We start from the raw sequence: 27,893 nt of genomic DNA on the forward strand, positions 1-27,893 counted from the left end.
GAGCGGCGGTCAGTGGGCCTTCCGTTGATAAAGAACCCAAGACTGCTCTTGTTATTTCACCTCTTAAAGCTCTAATGAAATACCAACAAGATAAACTGGAAGGTCTCAGGATTCAAGTTCTCACAATTACACAGCATGAAGCAGATGAAAACTTGAAGGTATAGCTTGCACTAACCAAACAAGTCAAGAAGGATGATTGAAAATTTCTAATAATGAACTGCCCATGTAATAATGTCCTTTTTATTTCTATATTTTGTTCAATCAAAATGTTAGACTTGACCTTCAGAAACTGACAGAAATATAATGTCACTTGAACTTGTTTTTGTCTGATGCATATTTTCATTCAACAAGTAACAGAGTTTTCGAGAAATTTTGAGGATAACTTTAATTTCGTGAGTAGCATGTTCTGAAAGAGCAACTAACGGGACCTTAGCACATCACATACGCATTACTTTCCGCAATTTCTCATGCTTTCCCTTTTTTACGCAATTTGCCTGGCCTTTGGAGAGAAAGCAAAGTGAATCTTGCATGAAATAAGAACAAAATTCAACTACACAAGTGCAAAAACGTAAGAACCTCCTTAGGAAAAAGCCTATGGGAAAAGCGGAGCAGATGAAGGTAAAAAGGAGTTTAGGAGAGCAGTGAGAACAGACTCATATTTGAACAAGCAGCATAAACAACCACAAGAAGAACGATCAAGAGTGCACTAGGAAAAACAGACAACTATATATTATGAATTTGCCAAACATGTATGTAATGGAACAATTAATGAGCTGCAACCCCGACCTACTTTCCCGTTGGATACTTACTTTCGTTCTAAATATGAATGTGGGTGCAATATTGATCAAACTCAAACTAAATTGGTTACCGTAAAACAATGTACATGATCCGGACATATATGAATTCGACCAAAGTCCAATCAGACCTCAGGATGTAAAACTTGTCCTCAAAATGAAAATGGTTAATCTACTCCCGGAAACGATGAACTTCTGTGTGGTCTATTGCGCAATTTGGATACCACACATAATTTTGTGGCCACATTATTAAATAAGCTCTTGAAATCTGGAGATCCACCCGAAGCGTGGTCAGAATCAAAAGTTACGCTTCTACACAAGTCCGGCGACACTTGAAATCCGCAAAACTTTTGTATATCGCTTGCATCGTGCGTCAGCAAGATCTTACATCAACTTCTAGCAGATCATATAACAAGTTATATAACTTCAAACAAATACATTGATATTAGTCTTTAAAAGGCATTTATCAGTGGTATTAATGGCTGCATTGAGCAGAATCAGGTGATCCATGAAGTTATGGCCCATGTGAAGAAAAAAAAAACGGTACACCTTACCTTCTTTGATCTAGCAGATGCATTTGGCAGTGTGAGCCATGACCTGATCTCTCTATCGCTCCAAAGGTTTGATACCCCTCAACCCATCACTACTTACATCTCTACGTTACACACAAGACTGAATGGACGCGTAGTAGGACCAGGATGGACAAGCGACTCTTCTGCGTTTATGAGGAGTATTCCAAGGAGATCCGCTCTCTCCCACTATTTTCGTCTTGTGCTTCAACCCCATCATCAAATTTCTACGATCTCGGAAGGAACAGTATGGTTTTGACCTTGATGGAAAAAAGATCATCACGCCGCCATTCACTAATGATTTTAATCTGATTACAGCAAATAAGAGGCATCACCAGAAACTTCTCTCAGAAATTAATGGACTGTTGAAAAGTGTGAACCTTTGTTTCAAACTCCAAAAATGTTGATCCTTATCCTTTTCATCAGGGAAACCATGAGGTAGACAATGATATCATTCAATCAATCCAAGATGAGGGATCTGTCAAGTCCCTTAGTTCTTTGATTAATTCCGTCAGAAGACAGAAGTTTATGATTACGTAAAGGACAAATTAAAGACTGTTATGAAGAATTGTCAGACCACATTCCTTGGTAGGTAAAATGAGGTCAATGACTATGATAAAAAGAAGACTGGTTCTGTCAAACCACATGATAATTCAGATGCATGGAGTAATGCTACCCCGGAAAAGGCTTAGAAAAAGTCTGATTTAAAATTTGTTTGCATCAAGTTCAACTCAGAATCAAAAGTAGTAATGTTGGAGGCGTTGAGGCTGAAAGGATAAGCCTCCAGAGATTGAACCGCAAGGTCTGGGGTTCAAATCCCACTGAAGCACGCCTTTCCCTAAACAGGGGGTTTACATACCTTTGCCACTCTCCAATTAGGTAAGTAAATAGGTACCCGGTAGGAATTCCTTGAATGCTTAAGCGCCTGATCAGGGTAGCTGTGCTATAGTAAGGGTAATGGTATGCAGCGCTTAATAGAAACATTGTATTAAGTGCTATGATATAAATCGTGCATATTATCATTATTTCAGATTCAGAACATTATTCACACATTGCATCATTGAACAGACTGATCATTGCAATAGAATATTTTGTAAAATGTTAACTGACTTGGACAGTGCAAAGAACAATCATGTCACACCCTGCCATACTCAATGATTACTCAAATGAGTTTTTGAATAAAGTTAGAAATATTACTAAGGTCTGACAGGCTCTTTGGGAAATCTTAGGAACCACATTACCAAGATCTACCATTTTTTTGTTGTTGATCTAACGACGAATGATGGAGTGTCCTCAAAATCTGTCCTTTGGTTCTTACAGCATATTATACAAATGCATACCCAATAAGATCTTCCATCTACAATTAATGGATTTACAATAACAAAGAATGAACATACCAAATGTCATTTCTCTTCAGTTAGGACATGAAATCTAATACCTGACATCACAAACTTACCAAGATTCATACCACAACTACAAACTACTTCTCTCGGTTGGTACAATGTATAGATCTTTGCTACTTGATATGATAGCAATTTTTCAGCTCCGGCAGATGACGTCTCTTCAGATGATGTAGACCAGACTTGTTCTTTACACATCAGATGTTGACTGCAGATCTTTCAGTTTCAAACCTGTCCTGACTGCGGATCTTTCTGGTTTAGACCAGTCCTGACCACAGATCTTCCAGCTTTAGTCCAGTCCTGACCATGATATGACATACTACTCCTGAGTGCTTGCAAGAGCTTCATTGAGGACCCGAAGAAAATCCTCCAACTAAAGAAAGCACAGACATGAAATAAATTAAGATATTGCATTCTGGTAATGAAAATGGGAATAGAAAGATGAATTCACTTCATGAGAATATAGGACTGTTGTCATATACATGTATATTACTTGAGATTCAGGGGTGTGCCATGAAATACTTCTGTTAAAAACAATTTTTAGACAAATATAAGATAGAAAAAGCTAATGATGACCTCAACAAGAATATATATGTAAAGCCCAAGTTGATCGCTATGATTTACTTATAATTTATTGTAAGAGAATGCCATTTTCATAAACAGGAAAGCATCTTCAACCAGGTGATCACCAAATCAATCCACCTGATCAATGATAAACCTATATGCATGAATGAGGCAAGATTGAAGTTGGTGTATCAACAGATTCTTAGTGAATGTTAGCACGAAATCACAATGGATGGCAAACGTAAACTACACAACACATGAATACATGACTCTTGACACTTGTCTACCTGGGGAGCGTTTCATGAAAGGACTTGTCAGACGTTTTATCTGACAAGTCCCATTTTATCTGACAGTTGCCATAGTAACAGTGCTTCTTAGCCAATCAACATCAAGGAAAGTTGTCAGATCTGACAACTTGTCGGACAAAAATGTTGAAGAAACACTCCCCTGGAGTCCATTTCATTAAACTTGTTATAATAAATAACCAATTTTCAATAACAGTTAAGAGCTACTGAAATCCTTTGATCTGATTGGGTGAAGGTAAATTTTTCATAGGAATTGTGCATATGCTTTTGTTGTTTGGTGTTTAATGACGCTCTCATTAAAAAAAGAATATATGCACTAATCAAAATTACTTTATCATATCACTGCAATGTTTTTATTTCTATTATTTTCAGTAGATAAGGTCTTATATTTTAGGAGATTTGAGAAGTATAAGGTCATTAATTGGATAGAAGAAATTACGTAAGTGCACACAAGCCTTGGTACACTCAATACATACTGTAAAAGATAGTGCTGCTTCACTTTGAGCCACTGAATTATCATAATGAGTCTTTATGAAACCTGACCCAGCTTTCTTCTCACCTGAGCCTCGGCTTCCACTGCACCTTTCTTTTCTGCAATGGCCAGTCCAACTTGTATGAGGTCCTGTGCCTCTTGAAGCTGGTTATCAAGGGCCAATACTCTCACCCTGAGCAGCACTAGGTCCAGGTTCTCTTCATCAAGTCTCAGAGCCTGGCCCAGGACCTTTGCAGCCTCTCCATGTCGTTTGTAACAGAAATAACCCTTGGCAAGATTCTCTCTGATGATCTTAATCATGGATATGAGTGAAACAAAGGACATTCAACAGTTTAAGAAATGTGCAGCACTAGGTTCAGGTTCTCTTCATCAAGTCTCAGAGCCTGGCCCAGGACCTCGGCAACCTCTGCATGTCGTTTACATCAAATCATTATTTTTGAAAATGATCAGCAAATGGGGTGTGGCAAGAAACTTGTGATCAATTGCAAGTGTATTTTCGGTCCCTAAATCAATCATATGTCTTGCAGTTAATTGCAAATTTGCAGTTGGGAGCTAATCTGCTTCTTGAAACAAGGAGTATAATCTGATTTCCTTCAAGTAAAATTGATCAATCATTCGCAAAATTGCAACAGAATATTTGAAATTGATTGCAATTAATTTCTTGCAACACATCTATGTTCAAGTAAACTAAACTAGCAAATGGACTCGGTAGACTTCCCTGATTAGACTATTAAAACTTACCACATCCTCTGGGAATTTTTCCACAGCTCGCTCAAGAATCTTTAATCCATTCTCTCTTTGATCCTTTTCAACAAACTCAGCGTACGCACTGTTGTAGTTTCCCACATCAAAGTTACCCTTCTCAAGCACTGCTATCATCTCATCTGCCTTGCCCAATGGGGCTAGCTGGGCAAGCTTGCGTCCCAGTAGCATTGTACTTGTTGGAAATCTATTGACGGAAATATGAATAGTAATGTTGGGGCACAGTTGCAAATTCTTAAAAATAAATAAAGAACCTGACTGGCAGAAAGGCAGCCAGTTGGCGGTACAGTTCAAACAAGAGTCTAACACACTTCTGCTTGACCAAGAGGAATGGGAATTGGCATATGCGTAAATGCCAATGCCCTTCTGCCAATTTAATTTTAGCAGAGAGTTAGACCATGGCCCAAGTCAAGGCCCCACACTAACTTTTTTGTCTTGGTAGTCCGATTGGTCCACCAAAATCATAAATTTCATATTTTTGGTGGCCCACAAAGCAAATTTAGTGGCCCTAAAACTAGAGGAAACATTACAATTTATCAAAATTTTGGTAGCCCATCAGGGCCACCAAATGTTGGCTTTTACAGGAATTTGGTGGCCTGACTCTTTGTTTTTGGTTGCCCCGGGCCACTGCTAATGTCGAGCCTTGCCTAAGTTAAACCGGACTTCAGAATACAGGCCTATGTGTGCATTGACATGCATGGATTTGAGTCAATCACATGTACATGTAACTCATAAAACATTAATTAAACCAACTCACTTTTCCAAGCCGCAGTCTACGGAGTGCTCATATGGTCTTGATGGCTTCTCAGCTAATTGGCTATCCAGGTAATCAAGAGCAGCATAGTCTCTTGGGGATGCAAATGATGTTCCAATGACACAAATGAGGGAGTCATGGGCATCCCCTTCCCGGTCAGAAGATAGATAGTATGTGATCATAGAGCTGTTCAGGTAAGGATGAGAGAATTCCATCCGGCCCTGCTTGTGGAGCACTTCACCTGGTCAGAGGAGAAGTCACCACATAATCAGGAGAAAAATTTAAAGAAGAATAGCATAAATTAATGGTTACTATGCCGTTGCAAGAACATAATATTTAATTTGCCAGGACATCATTGATCTTTGACCTCATGAAACTTGAATCTAATCATGTATGTCAAAAATAAAACAATTTGAGGACAGCTCTGAAAAAGCTTACATTTAGAGTTATGAAATAAGTACTTAACATTAATTTGCCTCTAAAAAGTTCTCTATAGAAGTTAGGAGACTCTTTTCAGGCTATCAATTGTTGCCACTATTGATGACTTTGTTTGAGCTGCTCTCAACTTTAAGAAAAAGATAAGATAGAGAGGTTTAAACAATCATTGAGAGAAAAGAAAATACCTGCTCTCTTGTAGTATGGATGTGCTTCCGCTGGTTTGTTGAGGCTAACATACGCCAGGGCGATGTTCTCAAGAGTCATCAGTGTGTCCTGGTGTTCAGGCCCACTCGCAATCTATAGGCAAAAGAGTAGAGCAAATCATTACTAATGTAGGTGATGGACCAACTATCATTTCTGAGGTGTCCGGGATGAAACCTTCAAGGACCCCATACCCGCTTCCCTCCATCTCTTTCTCTTTTCCAAACAAGACAAAACTAAATCATCCCTCAGGCAAACTATTTAAGTATCAAAACTTCTGTTTCTTGACGGAGCTCAGCCACATTCACAGCTTGGTGGCATACACGATAGGAATGTAGTCTGACAAACCATCAGCAAACTCTGCTTGCCAGATTGCTCACCATGCCATCATTTCTATTTGCTTACTTTCCTTTATATTCCGAGGTTGATTTTGTTCGGTTGAAATCAGAAACAATTTAACATTGGTTTTTTGAATAGAAAATGCTTTTGAAAACTTGATAAAAATTAAATACAATAATTTCATTCCAAAGGGCCTACTGCAGGCAGGATAAAGACTACAATAGATGCAGAAAATTAATAGGAACGTATGGTATCGATGAGAATTTTGGCAAAATCTGATTTAAAAACAGCAACAAATTTGTTATTACCATTTGACTAACCAATCAATCAAACATTACACTCTGTGATATATCTTAAAGTAAGACATACACATTCTCTCACCTCTGATATTTCTAGTGCATCTTTCGTCATTGAAAGTGCCCTCTCTAGTTTGTCCACCCTCATCAGGTAGGAGCCGTAGGATAGGTATGTCTGGGCTATTGTTGGATGGTTCTTTCCGACCGCATTCATTCGGATCTCTAAAGCTCTGTAACAAATTTTTAAAAAACCCACAAATTTAGCTAAAAGAAGAAATTGCAAAATCTCATACATGCCAAATGCTTAAAATGGATTAGTGGCACTCCTCTGGCTGTCTTGCCTGCATTATGCTTAATATGCAAACCAATATTGTAACAGTGTTGGGTTTGTGAAATTGAAATATCAAACGCTAAATTTTTTTAATTGACTTTTTGAATACAGTAAAGCCTTTACCTTACTTAATATGCTATGGAGGTGAGACAACAATTGTGATATCAAGTACATATACCCTTTCTTATTCATATTTCTAGGAAAAATCTTATTTTTCATTAAAAAAACTACATGTAGGTGACAAGAATGAAAAAGCCATTACTCACACACACCAATTTTTTTATTAAAATTTTTTTATAAAATAATATTGATAATAAATCTATTTTTAGGTAACCTAGATATATAATACTTGTTTCTCAAACACCGAAAAATGCAGAGTAAAAGGGACATAAAACGATCTCAAATCTTTATATAGGCTACTGAATAATCATAATAGGGGACAAAAAAAATCTTTTTAAAATCTTGAACTGCTCTGTTTAACAATAGATATCAATACAGAACTAAGATTATGAACAAACCTTTGATACAGGGGCTCTACGTCTTCCAAGCCTTTGTTGGCCTGTCTGGCTGTACACATAGCAAGGTTGAGTAGAGTTCCTCCTACATCAGGTGGCAGTTCACCTAGGTATACTTCCTCATAGATCTGAGACACAAAAGATTAAAAACTTTCAACCTACAAGTAATTTTGTTGCATTTTTCAAAAATTGCGTTTGGAAACAGCACACTCACAAATTGTGAACATGACGGAACATCATTGCACAATATTTACCATAACCAATATCATCTTCATCAACATTGTTTAATCATTGGAAAACATACATGGAATGTACTATTTGAATAACTGTTAAGGTCAAGGTAATTTAAGGTCAGGGATTGAGGAAGCAATGGCCTAAATTTACATGGTTTTGAATCTGTGGTTTTGAATCCAAGATTTATGCAGATTTCATTCACTAATTACGCTCATTTCCATTAATGTTTCCTTTTGCGTTCAAGCTTGCTACTAAGGTTACTGCATTAGTGAGCCAGCTGTTTATTCAAATTGAAGTCACCAAGATAGAGAGTGGGCTCATTAATGCAGTGACCTGAAAAGCATGTGTCAATTAAGTGCACTAGCTATGATAAAAGTATGACTTGGATGCTTTCCCAATACATGCGGTGAGTGTAATCAAAGCATGAAATCTGCATAAACTGTGATTTCAAGCCGTTCAAAACCATCTTTGTGAATTCATGCAAATGTGACTGAAGCTATACCTTAAGGGATTCCTCAAGGAATTGACCAGCTTCCTTGAATTGCCCCTGTCTGTACAGTGCCATTCCAACATTGTTGACTGCAGAAGCCACAAGATCATTGTTGTTTCCATGCACCTCTCGATGGAGCTCAACTGCTCGACGGTAGTGCTCCTCAGCCTAGTCAATAATAACAAATGGCAATCAAATATTCATTTGTAGAAATGTCTGAGTCAGGTTGTATATATCATGGGTGTGTTTTATAAAGCTGGTCGTAAGTTATGAGTGTTTTTATGAATGACTATGATCAAAGCTTTCTTAGGACTTGAATCAATACCTATTCAAATCTGGTGTGTATCATTTCCCACAAGAAAGGATCACCAGTCGTTTGTTAAGTCATTCATATCTTAAGAACAGCTTTATGAAACATCCCTCTGTTCAGGTTAAACCTATGCACTATCAACAATACAGTGCGTATAAAAAAAACGGGACAGTTTCGAAAAGTCTATACAAAATTTGTTTCAAATTATAATATCTATATTTTGGTGTTAATAGATGCTCTTAAATCTTATCTTTGAAATGCAATTTAGAAAAATAAATTTTGTTCATGCTTGAGCGAACACGGGACGTTTTTGTCGGGGGTTCAAAAAGAGGCTTGCGCCTGAATGGCAGAATATGAGTAATAGATGATGAGACTTCTTGCTAATCAGCAGAGTTCCTCTTAACCTTTTCATTATCTGTGCCATGATTTTCGAATTATGCTGTCAAATTTTATTTTCACATTTATTTATTCATTTACTTAAATTATTTTGTTCTTTTTTCAATTAAATCTCTTTTACCTTTGAATTTTCCCTCGTAAGAAAAGAAGACTTTTTGTCAACCCAAGCAAGAAGATTTGTATTATTAATTGGGAAAACTTGGGAAAACTCCTACTACTTGTTTTCCATTCTATTCACAGAACTGCACCTCAATACAACTCTTCTTTGATTACTCCATACAATCCCTCTCGCAACCTTAGGTCTTCTAGTTCTTTCTTACTCGCTGTACCACAATCTCATAATTCATGGGGGGATCGATCATTTCAACATGCTGGGCCTTTCCTATGGAATAAACTGCCAATAGAAATCCGCAATATTTCTTGTCTCACCACTTTCAAAAGTTCTCTTAAAACCTGGTTATTCACGCAAGCTTTTAGGTAATTGTTATTCTACCCCTCTTTTTAGTAGGTTTTCTTTCTTCCTTCCTTTCTTTTTCTTTTTCCTTTTCTTTTCTTTTCTTTTCTTTATTGCGCCATGAGCATCTTTTTATGATGGATACCGGCGCATTACAAATGTTCATATTATTATTATTATTATTATTCAAATCCTTTTATTATGTAAAACAAATTATGTTGTGGTACCTTTAAAAGACATGAATCCATTTTTCAACAGGTTATTGATTCCTTGACCAAGTTTAATTATATGCTTGACAGGGCAAACAGGAAGGGATTCATGTCTTTCAATGGCAATGGTGTATTGAGTCAATTTTGAAGGAGCTAGATATGGCAGATTGTGAAAAATGTAATAAAAAATTGTGAGCAAGCGAAGCGAGCACACAAAAATTCCCACTTTTTTATTCCAATATGAAATTTTGTGATAGATTTTGACATAATACTCAGAAAATAATATCATATTTTACTTTCTATCTTTCCTTTTATTTCCTTTCCACTTTTTTTCTTGGTCTTGATTTTTTTTTTAATTTGAGGGGGGGGGCATCCCCGAACCCCCGCCCATCTGTACAACACTGTTCAAAAGGCACCATAACCTTTGTAGCACACAATGAAAGGAATTAAAAAAAATACAAGATCTCCCATACTTTGGTTGATAAAAAATGTTTTTGCTTGAAGAAGGAATATTCAAAGCTAAAAGAGAACATATTAAAAAGAAACAACAACAGAACAATTCAAGCAAACAAATAGATTTGAAAATGAATTTTGACCGCATAATTTGAAAATTGTGGCAAAGATAATGAAAAGGTTAACAGGAAGTCTGCTGATTAGCAAAAAGTCTGATCATCATATTTATCATTTTATGCCATTCTGGCGCAAGCCTCCTTTTTAATCCCATACAAAAACATTCCGTGTTTGCTCAAGCATGAACGAAACTAATTTTTTTTTAATGGCATTTGAAAGATAAGACTTCAGAGCACCTATTAACACCAAAATATAGAAATCATAATATGAAACAAAAATTTTATAGACTTTTCAAATCTGTCCTGTTTTTTTTTACGCACTGTAGATAGCTGAGTAATGCCCCAATAGAGAAAGCACTTCAAAGAAGAAAAAGGTAAATCAGTTTTCCACAAAAAATATGAAAATGCAAATGTAATAGATTACAGATTTGCACAGTTCAATGATTCCATCTTTTACATTTTCATCATTTTCTCACTTTATAGGTCTGCTTTATTTCACAAGTTTATAGCATTATGGTCTCTTTTGCCTCTGTTCAATTATTAGAGATGAAAAACGGGGAGCACACTTAGAAAATAAACGTTTACTACATAAACATACATAAATAGATAAAAAAAATAAATGAATTAATTAATATTAAACAAATAAATAAATAAATGTTAAGTAAAATGCATTTTGGTGCAATGCGATCATGCATCAATGAACAATAAGTAATGATTTAAAAAGTGTTAAAATCAATTAGTGTCAATGAGGAAAGCTTTATTCGAAACCTCAAACATCAAACAAAAAATTTGTAAACTCTCAGAACAATGCTTTTTATTCATATAAGAATGAATGTAATCCACAAAAAAGGTATTAAATAGTGCCTGATAAAATACTCTTTCCATTCATTATTAATTTAAAAAATAATTTGCAAAGATTTGAATTTCTTTAGCTCTCCACATTCAATCACTCAGAATGTTTTCAATATGGAAGGAAGAAAGTGATAAATAATTGTTGCCATTTCAAGGATTACAAGTCTTACAAGATAATCTCTATAACTTATAAAAGCTCTGAATCATTGAAATATTACCTCCTTAAACTTGTGCTCCATTAGATAAATATAACCAAGGTTATTTAAGATCACAGCTATGTATGATTTTCCTCTCTCTACTCGATCAACATGCCTAAGAAAAAACAGAAAAATCTCATCTACGTTATATCCCTACAATTCTTTGGACATCCAGCAAGATCAACATCTATTATGCACATTTGTTCAAAATATTTTCTAGCTATGATGTATATTCACGCATTCATTGTTTTCTTAAATATTCACTGCACTTCTATTTGTTTACAAAGGACATTGTGCAAATTTCCTGTAGAAAAAATGATGACACTATGGATTTCCATGGAGTTACGATTGCTTGGATCAATCGTAACTCTTTGTAAGAAAGGGCCCTGAAATATATCACACAGCTAACTTTGAATGACTAATTCTGTGAAATGCAACCCTGCAACATTGTGACACAAATTTTTTTTTTTCGGGGGCTCCATTTTAATTTTTTGTCAAATTTCGGGGGCTCCATTTCTACGTTTCGGGGGCTACTTTTTACATTTCGGGGGCTCTTTTTGAATGCTACTTTTTTGTAATTCGAGGAATACCTGTTCACTTATTAATGAATTATTACTTTTTGTTTAACATTGTATGATTTTTTAAGTTATTTTTTTCATGCTTAGAATCTTGGGTGTGTGTGTGTGTGTGGGTGTGACTGTGAGTTGGACTTGGATATAAATGAATTCAATATCTAATTTCTACTCTGTCTATTCCAGTACAATACCCTGTACTCAGCCATGTACATGTAATAAAGGCCCACATACCCTAACTTTTCGTGAAGTTCTTTGAAAACGCAGATCTCCATGAAAATTGCATTTCTCTATGGGGGAGTCTAAATTTGGTGAGAATGTATTCATTAAGAACTTAAATATACATGACAATGAAGAAATCATCAAACTTTATTGGCAGTTTTGAATAATATACCTGAAATGTAAACTCTGTCTGAAACAGAAAATCACCATCATTGAGGCCTTTACTGAGCGAATTGTCCCCCAGAGCTCTGGCAGAGAGACAGAGCTCAGACAATGCGTGCGCCTGCCGCTGGCCTTGTAAAATAGATGGAGCTTTGTTTGATGATTTATTGTCTGATATTTACCACATCCCCGAGAAAAATAAAACAAATGATTTTTAAGTTATAATTAATAAATAAGGTAAGTTATTTTGGATGTTAATAGGCCGTTTTGAAAAGCAAAGCCGAATGACAACTCACCAATGATAGGTTACTAGACTCTGGGATTTATTTCCTGTGTAATTTGAATTATTTTATCACAGAATTGTGATATCTGTAGGGGGAAACATGTGCATTAGAAATTGCACATGGTAGTAGTCCTAATGGACCCCTATACATGCAACTGTTTCCCGACCGTCGCGTTGATTTTTTTTCCATACCTGGTACCATGTATGTGGAAATACGTGGTACAGAAAAAAAGACGCAAATTCGGAATTTGAAACTGCGCTCCTCGCTATTTCAAGGCTTATTCATGATTTTTAGTGTGGATTTTGGATGATTTTTAAATGGCAAGCGGAGCTCGAGCATATGGCGCTAGTGGGTCGTTGAGATGTTATCACTCGGCAATAATTTCGGGGGCGACATAAAATCTGATCTGATCAGATTTTATGTCGCCCCGAAAGCATGATTTTGGGTAATTTCGAGGGCAACTTTAGGCATTTACGGGGCGAATTCGCCCGCCGCCCCCGTGTATTTTTTTCACTGTAACAGGGCTCAGCAGCCAATCACAATCAAGAATTCCATGGTAGTTGCCATAATGGCAAAGTTACAACAGTTGCAATTCCTTTATGAAACAGGCCCCAGATCCTTGTCACTCACATATGCACACATGATACAAGGTTGAAATTCGTCCCTTCAATGATTCTTTTAATCATTGCAAGAACAAGATATCACCTCTATGAACTTTGGTCTTGATACCTACTGTACATGTAAGAAATAATCTGACAAATGCCACTCATACTACGTGTTAATACAGAGAATCGTTCAAAACGGTTTATCTTTTCTGGAAAAGAAAAACCGTATCGCCCTTAACCCTAAATAGACTGGGCTATTTTGATGCCTAAGAAGACTGGGGGGGGGGGGGCTGATTCAGCCCCCCCCCTATGATCTCGGCCGTCGACCGCGCGATCGCGATGAAAATTGGCACGTGCGTTACCCATGGCATAACCTCCAAGACTGTAGGATCAAATTTTCCGAAAAATCTCATAATTCATTAATTATGCTAATTTATGCGTAAAATCAAAGATTTGCTCGAATTAACTAAATAAGGCCTCTAAACTGCTAATTTTTAATTCACAGACTCTTTGAAGGATTCTGATCAAATGTACTTTAAAAAAAATTCAATATCACAATTCTTTTCTTATGTATTCAGCCCCCCCCCTATGATCTCGGCCGTCGACCGCGCGATCGCGATGAAAATTGGCACGTGCGTTACCCATGGCATAACCTCCAAGACTGTAGGATCAAATTTTCCGAAAAATCTCATAATTCATTAATTATGCTAATTTATGCGTAAAATCAAAGATTTGCTCGAATTAACTAAATAAGGCCTCTAAACTGCTAATTTTTAATTCACAGACTCTTTGAAGGATTCTGATCAAATGTACTTTAAAAAAAATTCAATATCACAATTCTTTTCTTATGTATTTTATTGTTTTTAAAATTTCTTATGTATTTCTTTGTTTTTCGACTTTTTGTTTTTTATTGTTTTTTCAATGGAAATCGTCCGCTACTTTATTTTGACCATAAACAAGATGAAATTAATTGAGTTTGATTAGTAAAATTGAAAATAATGATATATTTATGAATTTTGGCTAAAAACACAATTTGCATTGGATTTGTACACAAATTCACGTTTTTGAAGTTAAAATATCAAACAATTCTTTGGTTATTATGATGAGAATAGTGAGATCATAAAAAATAATGTCTCCAGCAAACCACCTATTGTGGGCGAGGGCGTAACAATGTATTGTCTTACTTTTCTCTCAATGCCAGTGTTTCTAAATGGATCTTAGAAGCCTGATCCAACTTCTCTGCACTGGCATAGTGAACAGCCAGTTTGGTTTGGAGCTCACAGTACGAGTTCAGAGCATCAACGCTGTTCTCAATATCAGCGTCTGTGTACTGGCTTTTCTGTATTAAAACAATACAAAGAGAAAAAAATATAGTCAAATGTGGCTATAGTGGTGACTATACAAGAGAAATACACTTTGTTTTGGAAGCTACAATGTCAAAGGATTTTGTGGCTATTTTTTATCTCCCAAATATTTATTTAGTTCAGGTGCCCCATTAGAGAAAAATTGTAAAGTGTATCTACTAAAATATACTTTTTTAATGTCCTATTATCCTAATCATAACAGTTTTTGGGCAGACAAATTCATATAATGTAGTAATAAACTGGAAAAGATAACAATATTTTGGGGGAATCAGAGAGGCATTAAGAACCCTAAAAACCATTGTCTCTGGGGCATTCCATTTTATATGAATGAAGCAGTGATTGAAATAAAGGATCACTGATGTGAGTTATGATTAGCAATGAAGATAAGTCTTGTTGTCCTGAAAAAGTTTATGAACACAAGGTTGACCTATTATGCATTACAAACAAAAATATTCTCCAATTTTACGAATACAAAATGCTCACATGCATATTTAAGGCTCTTAGAAGCATTGGTTCCATGGATGAACTGTAACCTGCATCGGTCAAGAAGTCGGTCAAGCTCACAAGCAGAGGAATCAACTAAAATTAGAAATCATTCAAATGGACAGAGAAAAATAATCAGAATCTAATTCTAATTCTTATTTGAACATCACTGATAAAAAGGATATGAAAGTTCAAAGAGCAACCCCAAATTTCTAGTCATAAGCTGTACTGCATTGAAGGAACTCTGATTTTGTAATGAGTTAGAAAACGGTAATCACATGAATTTTCAGAATATTACAAGTAAAATATGAAGAGCTACATATGTCCCCTAAAAGGTCTAAATTCACAATCTGTACTGTATTACATACATGTAAATTTACCATAACAAAATGTTTCCCTACCAATAGTAACAAGTATGGACTAAAACTTAAAAATAGGGGATATTGTTAAAAAAAAGAGTTCATTTCACCTAGGATTGCACATAAATTCATATCGCATTTTGCAAATGGTATACAACACAACACTGTTCTGTAATAAAATATTTAGCAGACATTAGTGGTCGGTATAAGTCCAACATATCAAGCCCCATGCATGGACATGGACAAAAAATATACTGAAATAAAATTATATTCAATGGGTTACAATATATCTTGCAAGTTCCCTTCCCATTTCTATGCTAAATCATAAATTGTATAATCTTATTATTTTATACAAAGTAGAAAAGAATACAATCTTATGACAAATTGTAGAGCTAACAAAAAGATGATTGCACTTATCATGCATAAGCTAACCTGTTGAGCTGGAGGTTTTCCATCGTCCGCACCCCTTCCTACTTTCTCATTCTCAAGATAGAGCAAGGTGACCTGATCGTCGACCGCAGACAGGAGTCTCTCGATGATAGCATCACCACTGAGGTTCGTGGTAGTCCAATAACTCATCAGATCATACTTGGTTTGGCCCCTTGGTAGAGAGATCAAATTCAATCAAAAATCAAATTCAAGTCCAGAATGCATGCTTTTTATTGGTTGAAAATCAAGTTGTGATCACTTTCTGGAGTTGTATTTGATTCAACAATATTTACTGCAAAAGGCCCCAGATAGAAAGAGGAGACCATATTTAAACATCTTCAATTATTGCCTTTTAATTTTTTTCACCTTGCTTAAGTATATGAAATAGAGAGATTGAGAAATTTGCAAATTTGCACATTTGAAAGGAAAGCTTTTTTATTGCATAGTAAATTAAAGGATTTTGGGGATCATTTTCTTTTCAACTTGATCTTAAGTAGAGAATGAAGTATAGTGAGTGAATGAAGGCATTTTACAGATAACTCCCTGGTCAAATACACATTGCATTCTGAACCCCTTTTTTCACCATGCTGTAGAATTTTAGAGCTCCAGATCTAAATTTATTTGGGCAACCACAAACTGTAGTAACTATGACCTGAATAGATTTGTGAGCAATCAAATATAAATCAGCTACTTTACGATATACAAACTCTTTGCGTGAAATTCACAAAAAATTTAATGTCAGAATATATCAATATGCAAGGGCTATGATATTATGTAGCACGCCTTCCCACTACAATTCATCTCTCCATAACCCATGAGTATGTCATGACTGATTTGCAGAGTCCCATTTTCATAAAAAACAATGTGTCATAATGACTCCTTACTTTGAAAGAGTAGAGAACATGTTCATTGAGGAAAGACATTCTACCAGTTCACCCAGCTGACCGGACTTCTCAAGTTGCCATGGTAACTCATCAGCAATGCGGCGAGGGACAGGTGTGTCATACCTTTGATCCAGATCCTGATAAAAAAAAAAGAACATGTTTAGAAAAGGATAAATACAAATGCAATCATTTTGTTTAACCAATGAACAAGTGTGATAGTAGTAAATACAAGTTTTCCATAGAACCTAGCCCTAGTTACCTTAGTCATATGGGCTCAGTCAGTGGCGTATCTAGGATTTTCCACAGGGGGGCAAAACCGTCCGCCCAAAAAATTGACAAGCAAAAAAAAAAAAAAGGTCTTCAATCACAAATGAAGGATTTCGTACCAGAAAAAAATTTGATAAGCAAAAAAAAAAAAAAAAAAAGCTTCAAGCTCGTCAGGGGGGGCAATAAAGGTCTTTAAGCTTGTCAGGGGGGGCAAAAAAGGGTCTTTCAAGCTCGTCAGGGGGGGCAGGGATACGTCCTTTGCATGGGTTGTGGCTCGTCAGGGGGGGGCAGTATGAAAATGTACTCATGACTGTATTTTGTATGTTATGTCAGTTCAAATTTAAACTGAAAATGAAATTGAAATGGGTTACAGTAACAATGCCAGTCTTCTTAAATACTAGTAGCATTACAATCCAGTTAAGAACAGTTCAATCTGTTCATGAATCCTTTCTAGCATGCAAAATTCTGACCAGGTAGTCTATAAATCTAGACCCCTTAAATGACAATTGTTTTCAACTTCTAATACAGCCTTCATGCCACAAATATGATTTTAAAAATGAAATGATTACATTGTGCTTCTAAACATTCCTGTTCTTACTTGTTATCAAATGGTCGTTGTGACTTATATCAAATTCACAACAGATTTTAATTTTCATAAAGAGTCCCCTTCTTATAAAGAAGTACATACATGTATATATCAGACTAGTGCTACAATACAGGAGCCAACTATGAAGAACCCACTTATAGAACTCGTAGGAGATTTTTTGCCATTAGCTAACCTTGAAAGTATTCATAAAGTGGTTTACGACGAGTTGTCTGTACGGCTTTTGGCTCTCGAGGGTAGGACAGAAATGTCTCTCTACTGCTTCTGCTAATTCACTGTATCCAAGTCTACAATGAGAAAACAGGGGTAATGGATATCACACTTCAATTCACTCTACAGTAGCAACCACAACCTAAAGCCCGGCTCACACTATGCGATTTGTTGCGATACGAATTTCAAAGAAATTGTAATTTTAACATTTGACATGAACATTCCAGCAAATAAAATCTTAGCGATCAGAGTTCAGATTAATGGTAAGAACTACTGAAATCGAAATTCAGTCTAGTTCAAGCCTCCCAGTAGGAAAAAAGCAAATTCAATTTCAAATCATAATGACGTCATCATCGGCTGCGACTTGAAGCCGATTTGGACTTTACTCCGACCACAGGGCTTACCACAAAGCAAAATTATGATTTTATTATCCATAACATAATGCCGAAATTCGAATGAAATAATTTTACCTCTTGGAACCTTCACATTTAATGCAAAATGCGATTTAATAAAAAAAAATTGTATCGCATAGTGTGCGCTTGGCTTAATGCACAGCATATCAACATCCCTGCATAACTTAAGAGCTGCTGAAAGGAGGCGATTTTAAAAGGGCAAGTCCATCCAAAACAACTAGGTGATTTGAATTAATCAAGAAAAATCAAACAAGCATGACATTGAATATTGAAACAGAATTTAAATCAATACAGTTATGATATTTTAAAGGAAATATAATTTCCATAACGTGTACATCCTGGACTTATGCAATGAATGAATCAGTGATGTCACATACTAACTAATACTTGGTTGGTGGTTGGCTCTGCAACGTTATTACCGACTGAAATCATTGATGATTTGGTATACCTTTCCAAAGTCATATCATCAATGATACATGTGTTCATAGACTTTAATTCATTCTCTAAGCTTACCTGTAAAGCCCTTCTGCTTCTAACAGGAAATCATCCATAGCAAAGTAAAGTGCAGACCATTCCTTATTGGTCGGTTTTACCATAGATTTTAATTCATTCTCAGAAAGTCCACGATGTGCGAGAAGCAGGCAGCATAAGACCTGTGAAAAGTTCATAAATGAATATAAAAAATCTATAAATTTTAATTTGCCAATGAATAAACAGTAGGCATTATGGTTGTATTTAGTTATGGACAATTCTAAGAAATACTTGTACGCCATTCGATCCATGCATGTAGGATGTTCGAGAGATGATTTAGTGTCTCTAGTTTCTATCATAAGTTGTAATACTATCAAATTATCAAACCAGTTAAGGAAATAAATTGAACGAATTAAAGTGAATGCCCACATGAAGGGGTTTTTAACTTTCTGTACTGTTGATTGCAATTGATTTCCTAAATTGAACATAACTTTTGGGCCCGTATTATGAACTCGGGTTTACATTAAACCCTGGTTTAAACTCGTGGTTTAACTGTGGAGAGCCAATTGGAGCACAAATCCCTAACTAACAGTACACATTAAATTCATTAACTCATATGACACCCAAATTGTTCATAATTGTCTGGGAATGATAACTGAAGTAATTTTCTTCATTATGAAAGCAAGATGAAACAAAATAGTAAACATAATAAATATACAGTATAAACAGAATTTTTGAACTTTTGGCGCCCCATAATTTTAGCACAGAGTTAGACCGTGGTCCAAGTTAAACCTGACTTCAGAATCAGGCCTTGGAGTCCAGTTGCCTTTACCTGTTCCCACAACACCCAAAAAAAAAATGAGCTGTAATGTTTTATTAATTTATATACCTCTTTCACAAGGTGCTTCCCTTCAGGGTTGTAGTCTCTTTCAAGCCTCTCCAAGAATTTTACAAACAAATCCACAGTGCTATAATGGAGAAGCAAGTACTGTATGAATATGATGAAGCATTTATCATGTACCTATTAAATATCTGCAATTCTGCATGTACAAAATAAATGGCAATACTGACTGTGAATAACTATTTTCCATTAAAAAATGTCCCTTTCCTAGTAAAAAAATTCTAAAAAATATATTTCTTTCAAATTTAGTGATCACTTGAAACAGGAGAAAGAAATGAAAATGTAAAGGGTGAGATAATGAGAAAATGTGGAGAGATAGCCAGAAAAAGAAAGATGATAAAGCAGATAAAAGAGCAGTTGATAAAAGAAGCAAAAAGAAAAGAATGGTAAAGGATCATATATCATACTAAACAAAAACAATAAAATTGAAACATTTATCTCAAAAAAGAATGTTGAACGACAGTTTCGTATAATAACATTGAAACTAGTTAGTCAGATTTACAGTTTTTCATGTCATGAAAAATAAAGAATAAAAAACAAGAAAGATATTATCACCTTTTGGATGTTAGTAGGGTGTCAATAAACTCATCAAGTTCAAAGAATGAACCAAAACTACACAACTCCTGAAAATCAAAAGTGAATGAAACAGTGAACAACGTGCAATTCTGTTATGGTGGTACATGTATGTACAGTGAGGTTCCAACTGGTCTATTCCCCTTGTTAAGGACATTGCTTTCCCATTTTTAGAAATTGTGTTTTCGTTTTTTCTAATAACGTGCAATTCTGTTTCAAGTTTGATCTAAATGGAATGCTGCTTTGTCATAGAAAATTTACCCAGAGAAAACATAAATTCTATTTTGCAAAGGTAAAATCAATGAATTTTCTTATGAAAAGTAAAGAACCAAACAGTTTTTCCGGTATTGATTCACCAGTGAAGTGAAAATCACTGTCGCTACAATTTGATCTTAAACTTATTTGTTGAATAACCTCTTGGTATGACATTTAGCTTTTTCATCATAATTGGGACATGCCCATTTCATTCAATACCTAATTGATCTAACACCACTGGGTATATATGGGGCCTCATGATGAAAGAGATACAATCAAACGCAACTCCAAAAACCAAACATAACTTAAATTTCAACCAATCAGAAGCAAGCATTTGGGACTTCGCCTTAATTTTTTTTTTTACAGTTATGTTTGCACACAACTGACGTGGGCCCCTAATTAGACACAATAAATATACCTAATACTGATTAAATACCCAATACTGATAAGGTAATATGGAAGAAAATAGACCAATTAGCAATTAGTGAGAACTGTGTCAGACAAATTAGAGCAAAGGGTTTGGTAATAAAGAAACGCAGAAATCAGACCAACTGGTTAAGAAAATGTTATAAACAGAAGTAAGTGTAGTTGTTTCATACAACTCTTGCTAAATGTATTACACAAACACAGTTTTCATACATACTTAAATTCCACTGCAAGTAGAGTTCTTTAATGTTGTTAATATCTGAATACTACAACATTTAATATTTCCTCTTTTCTCCAGATTTACATGCATAAAGTTCTTTTCTTCCTCGAAGACAACAAGCAGGAAATAACTAAATTCATATATTAACACAATACTTCAATTAGGATAGAAGGACACAGACATCAATATTGTTATAAAAGAGTGAAATGTCAGATATATAAGTTATTCCCACAACACACACATTCATAAATACAAAAATAATGAAAAGAACACAACATTTTAATAAACGGAACATGTTTCAAAGTTCACACTTCATCTCTAACCCCCCCCCCCAAAAAAAAAAAACATAGTCATTGTTATTTATACATTTTGGATATCAGGAAAAAATGAAGAATGTAGTTACATGAATATGTGGAACAAGGTTAATTTAAAAGAAGGAGGGAAAGTAAAACTATGTTGGTGAAAGGTCAGTAGGGGTGGGTTTGATTAAATAGAAAGCATATTTAGTATAAATTATACACCTGTTGGTTGAGTTGGGGCTTTCTCCATTTGATGAAAAGCCCCTCCTTGATTTTTCATTGAAAGTCATGACTGAATCAATTTCATGCAGACATTGCCAATACCTACACTCACCTGGAGTAGAATAAATAGATAGAGCGGGTTACTAGTCTCTGCATTGCCAATCACCTTCTCCATCTGTTTCGGGGACAGTTCTTTCCCTCGCACCATCAACATACCCTTGGTGACCTTTGTCCTCAGGTTAGAGGTCAACTGACGGACCTCCAGGGAGTCAAAGTGTCGCTCGTCCAGCAGCTCCTTGATGTTCCTAGTGTCGGAGTTGGACGTGGAGAGGATGAGGAGGACCTTTGATTTCTTGGGCAACCAGTAGAGTTCCTGTACCAGAGCGTGTTATTTGTGATAAATGTTAAAGCAAATACAAACCAGGAGCCTTGTATTGCACCGCCTCAAGTCCGTCCTAAACTAGTCAAAATGATGTGAATTTTATCAAAATTTGTATGTCAAATAATAAGAAAGTCATGACATTCAAAAGTTTTGTTAAATTTCACTTACCGTAAGTAACGGTGTATTAACCGCACCCGTGTATTAACCGCACCCCCAACTTTGGACTAAAAAAAAAAAAAAAAAAAATCCTTCTCACATTTACATGCATATTTGAGGTATGAAGAAACAAAAACTAAGTTAAAGATTTCAAAGTATTCAAAGAGATTACCGGTATGCAGAAATCTGCTGTTCTTGATAAATTCATCTACAAATGTTAGCAAGAAAGAAAGGTCCCGACAATATTGGCCACTTACACACTCACTCACCTCACAGTCACAGTGTACACACACACAGCACTGCCGTTCTTGTACATGTACATTGCAAACTTCAATACGGTACCACTACCAGTACCAGTACATCTTATCAAATTGTGAACTGTGTCTTTCACATTTCTTGCATCACAACCTCACAATCACTTTCAGAATTTGTCTAGCATTCCATGGCTTAGCATGAATTTTGGATACGGGATTACAGGAAGGTTCAAGAAACAAAGAAATTTGCATTTTTTCCAGTTGTTTTACGGCTTTGTGCCGTCTCTCTCATACGTGGTGCACGGTGTACATGGTATCTTATGAAAAGCAAACAGGAAAGAAAAAAATAAGCTGGCGCGAAACGGGACTTTGAGGGGTTAAAATGAATAGCGCCAGCTTAAGTCGCACTAAAACCACAATACAACGCAAGCTAGCTCTCGGCTCTTGCTCAGCTGTGACAAATTATTACAGAGAATGCTTGGCGTCTCTTTGAGCTTTAAATTGAGAATAAAGTCAAAATTAGTGTCATGAAGGTGGGTGCATTTGTTATGGACACTATTTGATTAAGATCGTAATAATCGCTTCCCATTACCCGCGGCTCATACCCCTCTAAACGACATTGCCCTGGGCGGCTACGCCCGGCCACTCGATGTGTTGTGAACTGGCAGACTTCTTACATGTTTGGGAGGGGTTACGCGGGCGGGCTCAGACCCGTCACCGTGGATAAACCACACCCCCGACTTTTGCTTATATCCCGCCGAGAAAAAGGTGCAGTTAATACACCGTTACTTACGGTAAGCACATTCTGGTCAGCATGCAAATAAGGGAACTGATTACGTCACCCACTCACTATTCATTTTTTATTCATTGACAAGATATATTAAATAATGCAAAATTTTAAATTATTACAACTTTTTTATTCCTCGCCTGGTTTTGATGAATTTTTCATTGTTTTGTATGTCTGATTTTACTTTATCTGTTCAACTTATTTTTCGCTTGGAGTACCCCATTAAATTTGTCAGAAGTTCAATCACCTACCTTCATAGCCCTGCCTCCGGCATCAATCTTATTGAGAGCATCGATGACGATGACGACCCTGATGTTGAACGACGATGCATCACTAACTAGCCTCTGGAGGAGTTTTCTCATCCCTCTCACATCTTCTGATCCTTCCTTGGCTTTCTCATCCCCGACATCATAGTCTGGTCTAAGAGTGATGAGGTCTTCTTCGATCTGATAGCACAGATGCTTCAATAGCTCTAATTCACCTGTATGAATAATACTAATATGCATTTATATAGTGCCCTCTATCAAGGACTAATCTACTTCGAGTTGAACTAACATTATTATCTTGCCATTTCAAGTGCTCATCATTAAAGAATTAACCCTGCCTGATATCTAATCACCTCACCAAAAGATGTGGCTCAACATGGGTAAATTGATTACTGAAGGAAAACACAGATTCGAACCAACAACCTTCTGACTGAAAGACAAGAGTCAGAACCACTAGACCATAACACTCCAATCCAAGTGATGATTGACAAAATATAAAACTTAATGAATAACAAAATTCCAACCTATACAGTAATAATAAGTTTGTTGTTAGTTTAAGATAAAGTAAATGACTTCCAGGTGCCAAGCAAAGGGTAACTTTGATTAGATTGAGGTATACTCACGTGTACTGTTGCTTGTACATCCGACAAAGTGCACAGCTAGAATATCATCTGAATATCTCTCACGGTGTCTCTCTATCCAGTTGGCTAAGACACAGGACTTTCCAGATCCTAATATAAAATAGATTCAAGAATGGAACGAAAACTTTTAGAAGCCATTACTCTAGATCTACAGATAAAAATAAGGAAATTCTGTATGCAATATATTCAGTTTGGTTTATTCTTGTCAAGCATTATAAATATGCAATGTATACAAAAATGAAAAAAAAATCTGAGAGAAAAAAATATAACAAGAGTCTATAAAAATTTAAACATAGTAACTCCCAATAAATGATCATCATCACTATCCGTATCATAACTTTCATTACAATTGCCTTCACCATTAACATCATCACATCATCATCATCATCATCATGAACATCGACATCATCATTACCACCATCACTATTATAATCCTCCTTCTCAACAACATCATCATCACCACCACCATCGTAATCATTATCATCACCATCATCATCATAGCAATCATCATCATTGTCATCATTATCATCATCATCATCATCATCACCATAATTATCATCATAACCATCATCATCATCATCATCACCACCATAATCATCATCATCATCACCACCATCACTTTTTAACACCACCACGACAATCCTCATCATCGTAAAAACGTTACCTGCATCACCAAGCAGAACAATTGACTTCCTTTCGTCCTCTCTCCCTAATCCATTCAGAGCATGTTTGTCAATCTCCTCCAAGTATGCCTCCCCTCCTACAAGCTTTCCTCCCATCCCACGACGAGTGATGAGGAATGTCTCATGCTGGGCATGTTCTTTCTCCAACTCGCTGCTCTCTGTCTCGGTCTGACCCAGAAGTTTGACCAGGTGGGCGTGTACTGTCTCAAACATCAACCGAGCTCCAACCTCTGGAGTGGGGTAGCTCATGTCAATAGCAAGGCACTAAGAGTATTAAAGAAATACAACATCATACAGACGGAACTTACACGGTAGATGATTTAAGATGATAAATCATATTGTTTTCATCTCATTATCGCTACCTTTGTGTTACTTTCTTTGATCAATCTAGTTGAATATACATCTTTATAATCATTTTATTGAAGTTTTATTCTAGAGGAAAAAATATCTTATCTCTAAATGTTCAAATCATAATCACTTCCATTGTATTATTCTTTAAGTGAGGAAAAACTTACCATAAACCATAGCTTCAAAAATTACTGGGATATTAAGGTAAAATTTTTATCAAAGGGGTTGCAAGTCTGTGGTTGATACTAAAACTAAATGAATGAAGAATCCTGGATTTGCTAGACTTCAAGAATTAATGCTTTATGTAATAAAAGTCAGATTTTGAAGAATGTTGCATACATCTAACAAATAATCTATGACTTGTCATAATAATTGATCAAATCAGATGTCCCCAGAAGTCATCAAATTTGGAGAAAAACAATGATTTTGCATACTATCATTTAGCTTGCCTACCTTATCCTCTGTTTTCTTGACCCTTTGTTTGAGGTCATCTAGGAATTCTGCTGCGTGTGGTCCATCTGACGTGGCTTTAAACTTCCTTTGACCTCTCTCATCCCCCGATGTGATGCACTCAGCAAGTTTGGCATCATCGTAGGCCTGAAAGTGGAAAGTATTCAGACATAAGAGACACTCCTGTAAATCAAGTTGTATATTACCATGCTCACTGAATTCCGAAATGTTCACATTATTTCTAAAATGACCATCTGATTCAAGTATATGTAACATGTAAAGTCAAAAGTATGACAAGACCCAATTCCTTCATGATCTATTCTTGAAAGTCGTGCTAGCCTAACTTTGTCTAGATCGAAGCTACTTTGTCAGTCCCAACAGAATTGGCTGAAGAAAGGTTGACTATAGTCTAAGCAAAATATTCTAAAAGATTGTTCATGCAATCCTTTTTAAGACCAATTCAAGATTTTACTCTCCAATATTAATACCAATAACTTTGCTCTGACATTACCAGAAAGTGTAACAACAAATGTATGTGAAGTAAGATTAGAAAATAAAAATTATCCTGCGGAGTGGACTACTGAATACTGAAATTGTCACAGGGTTTGGCACAGGGGCAATCTAGCTCCAGTAAGCAATGATTTAAAGATCAAGAAACTCTGGCATAATAAATAAGTAATCCCTGTTAATACCCAAACTTAGAAAAAACAATTTGGGTTCTCATTAGAAAAAAAACCAAACACTATACCTTGTCTCTGAAGAAGAAACATGCCGGTCTTTGTCCAGGATGGTTGAGGTGACCATGAAGGAACTCTAGCTCAGTGACAGCCCTGTCTCTATAAGACTTCAGCCAGGGGTAGAGGGGTAGTGCGTGATCAAATGTCTTCTGAAGAAACTCGTCTTTAGCTCCATGCCATCCATAGCGCTGGCAAGGTAGAGAGAACAAATTAAACTGTTTAACCCATTGCTGACTGAGCGCACCTATGCTGCATTGAGTCTATCGGAAATGTGTATTTCATACCTTAACACTTAATGACCACTTAAACAATATAAAGAAAACAAAATGGTCAAAGAAATGCACGCTCATTCAAAATGATACTAAATGATGGGCTCTATTGTCTTAGGTCTGCATGCAACAGTGAATCCAGGAAAGAGAGCAAACAGAACAGGCATTGAAATCATGATCAACTGCCAAATACTGACAAACCTTAGAGGTTATTTTTTAGAGTGTTACACCATTAGCATCCTCCTGAAAATGGTGTCCTAAGCAAGCTCATCCTTGCCAACTACATTTGCCACTGGCCAATGTGACTGTGCTATGGCCTGGTGGCAGCCTGGCAAGTAATAGGGAGTTTCACAACCACTTGGCAGATGCTTTCTGCTGAATTCATGAATTTGAATTTCTGGAACATAGGGAATCTATTGTCAAAAACTCTTCATGACAGCCCAGTCTTCGCCGAAAATCGGTGAATCAAAACAGCAGTTTCATCCAAGACTCTGGACAAAGACATATTTGCAATTTTTCGTCAGTACCGAATCTTGAGATGATCTGCTGTCCTGGTTTACCAATTTTCGACAAAGACTTCTCAGCTGTTCATTGTAATTTGACTGGAATTTCCAATGCATTTACTGTATTCTAGAATCCATCACTGTTGCAGTTACAAAAACTCTGTAATGTCATAAAACAGCATATGACTACATGTATAAAGTAACACAATTTGGCAATTTTCAGAACTCAATTTGAGTTGAATTTTAACTAACAATGTGCTGTTTCAACTAATATATGGTAAATATACATCACAAAAATATAAAATATAGCAAGTATGAAAAACAAAAGAAAATAATCAACCCTTTCTCTGAGAGCTGCCAATTTACCTGACCAAAAAATCCAACGATCATGTCCGACCTGTCCAGTTCTCTAAGACAGATGGTGATGGTGGCAGCCTCGTTCGAAAGCTCTGACGTGATACCCCATCTCATATCGACAGGAACAAACTCATAGCCAGACTTCTGGCAGAGATGGGCCAACTCCGGCCAGTAATGCTTGGTTAGTAGTTCCCGCTCCTCTTCAAGCCCACCAAATGGAGAGCTAAAGAAAACTCTGGCGACATACTTCTCTTTGGTAATCGGTGCCTCTGTTTTCACCCTCATTTTATCAACTCTGTAATGTAAAAGATTAGACATGAACTAGACATGAACGTTAATCCTAAACAATATAGGGAGGCAGCG

General features: G+C 36.2%; 1 protein-coding gene across 1 annotated transcript; it reads right to left on the reverse strand.

Moving 5' to 3' along the window:
- Positions 1–295: 295 nt before the first annotated feature.
- Positions 296–27,893, reverse strand: LOC129269508 (nephrocystin-3-like). Its single transcript, XM_054907015.2, has 24 exons — positions 27,540–27,893; positions 26,413–26,589; positions 25,668–25,811; positions 24,848–25,130; positions 24,166–24,273; positions 23,528–23,757; positions 21,810–22,070; positions 20,258–20,325; positions 19,691–19,769; positions 18,844–18,983; positions 17,883–17,994; positions 16,837–16,973; positions 15,956–16,124; positions 15,165–15,260; positions 14,502–14,656; positions 11,494–11,587; positions 8,498–8,653; positions 7,765–7,889; positions 7,001–7,145; positions 6,265–6,376; positions 5,645–5,882; positions 4,867–5,074; positions 4,192–4,416; positions 296–3,136 (listed from the first exon to the last, which is right to left on the reverse strand). The coding sequence occupies exons 1-24, from the start codon at positions 27,846–27,848 to the stop codon at positions 3,083–3,085; spliced, it is 3,825 nt and encodes a 1,274-aa protein (XP_054762990.2). The 5' UTR covers positions 27,849–27,893; the 3' UTR covers positions 296–3,082.

This window comes from Lytechinus pictus, chromosome 10, assembly GCF_037042905.1.
Source record: "Lytechinus pictus isolate F3 Inbred chromosome 10, Lp3.0, whole genome shotgun sequence".
In the NCBI taxonomy this organism is placed as follows: domain Eukaryota; kingdom Metazoa; phylum Echinodermata; class Echinoidea; order Temnopleuroida; family Toxopneustidae; genus Lytechinus; species Lytechinus pictus.

What these genes read in the sequence shown, in the direction of transcription:
- LOC129269508 (XM_054907015.2), bottom strand. Translation starts at nt 27,848, where the DNA reads ATGTCTAATCTTTTACATTACAGAGTTGATAAAATGAGGGTGAAAACA. An exon ending in CCGGAGGCAGGGCTATGAAG is followed by an intron (nt 22,071 to 23,527) that starts GTAGGTGATTGA and finishes GCTCTGGTACAG; the next exon opens with GAACTCTACTGGTTGCCCAA. An exon ending in AAAAATTCCCAGAGGATGTG is followed by an intron (nt 4,417 to 4,866) that starts GTAAGTTTTAAT and finishes TCCATGATTAAG; the next exon opens with ATCATCAGAGAGAATCTTGC.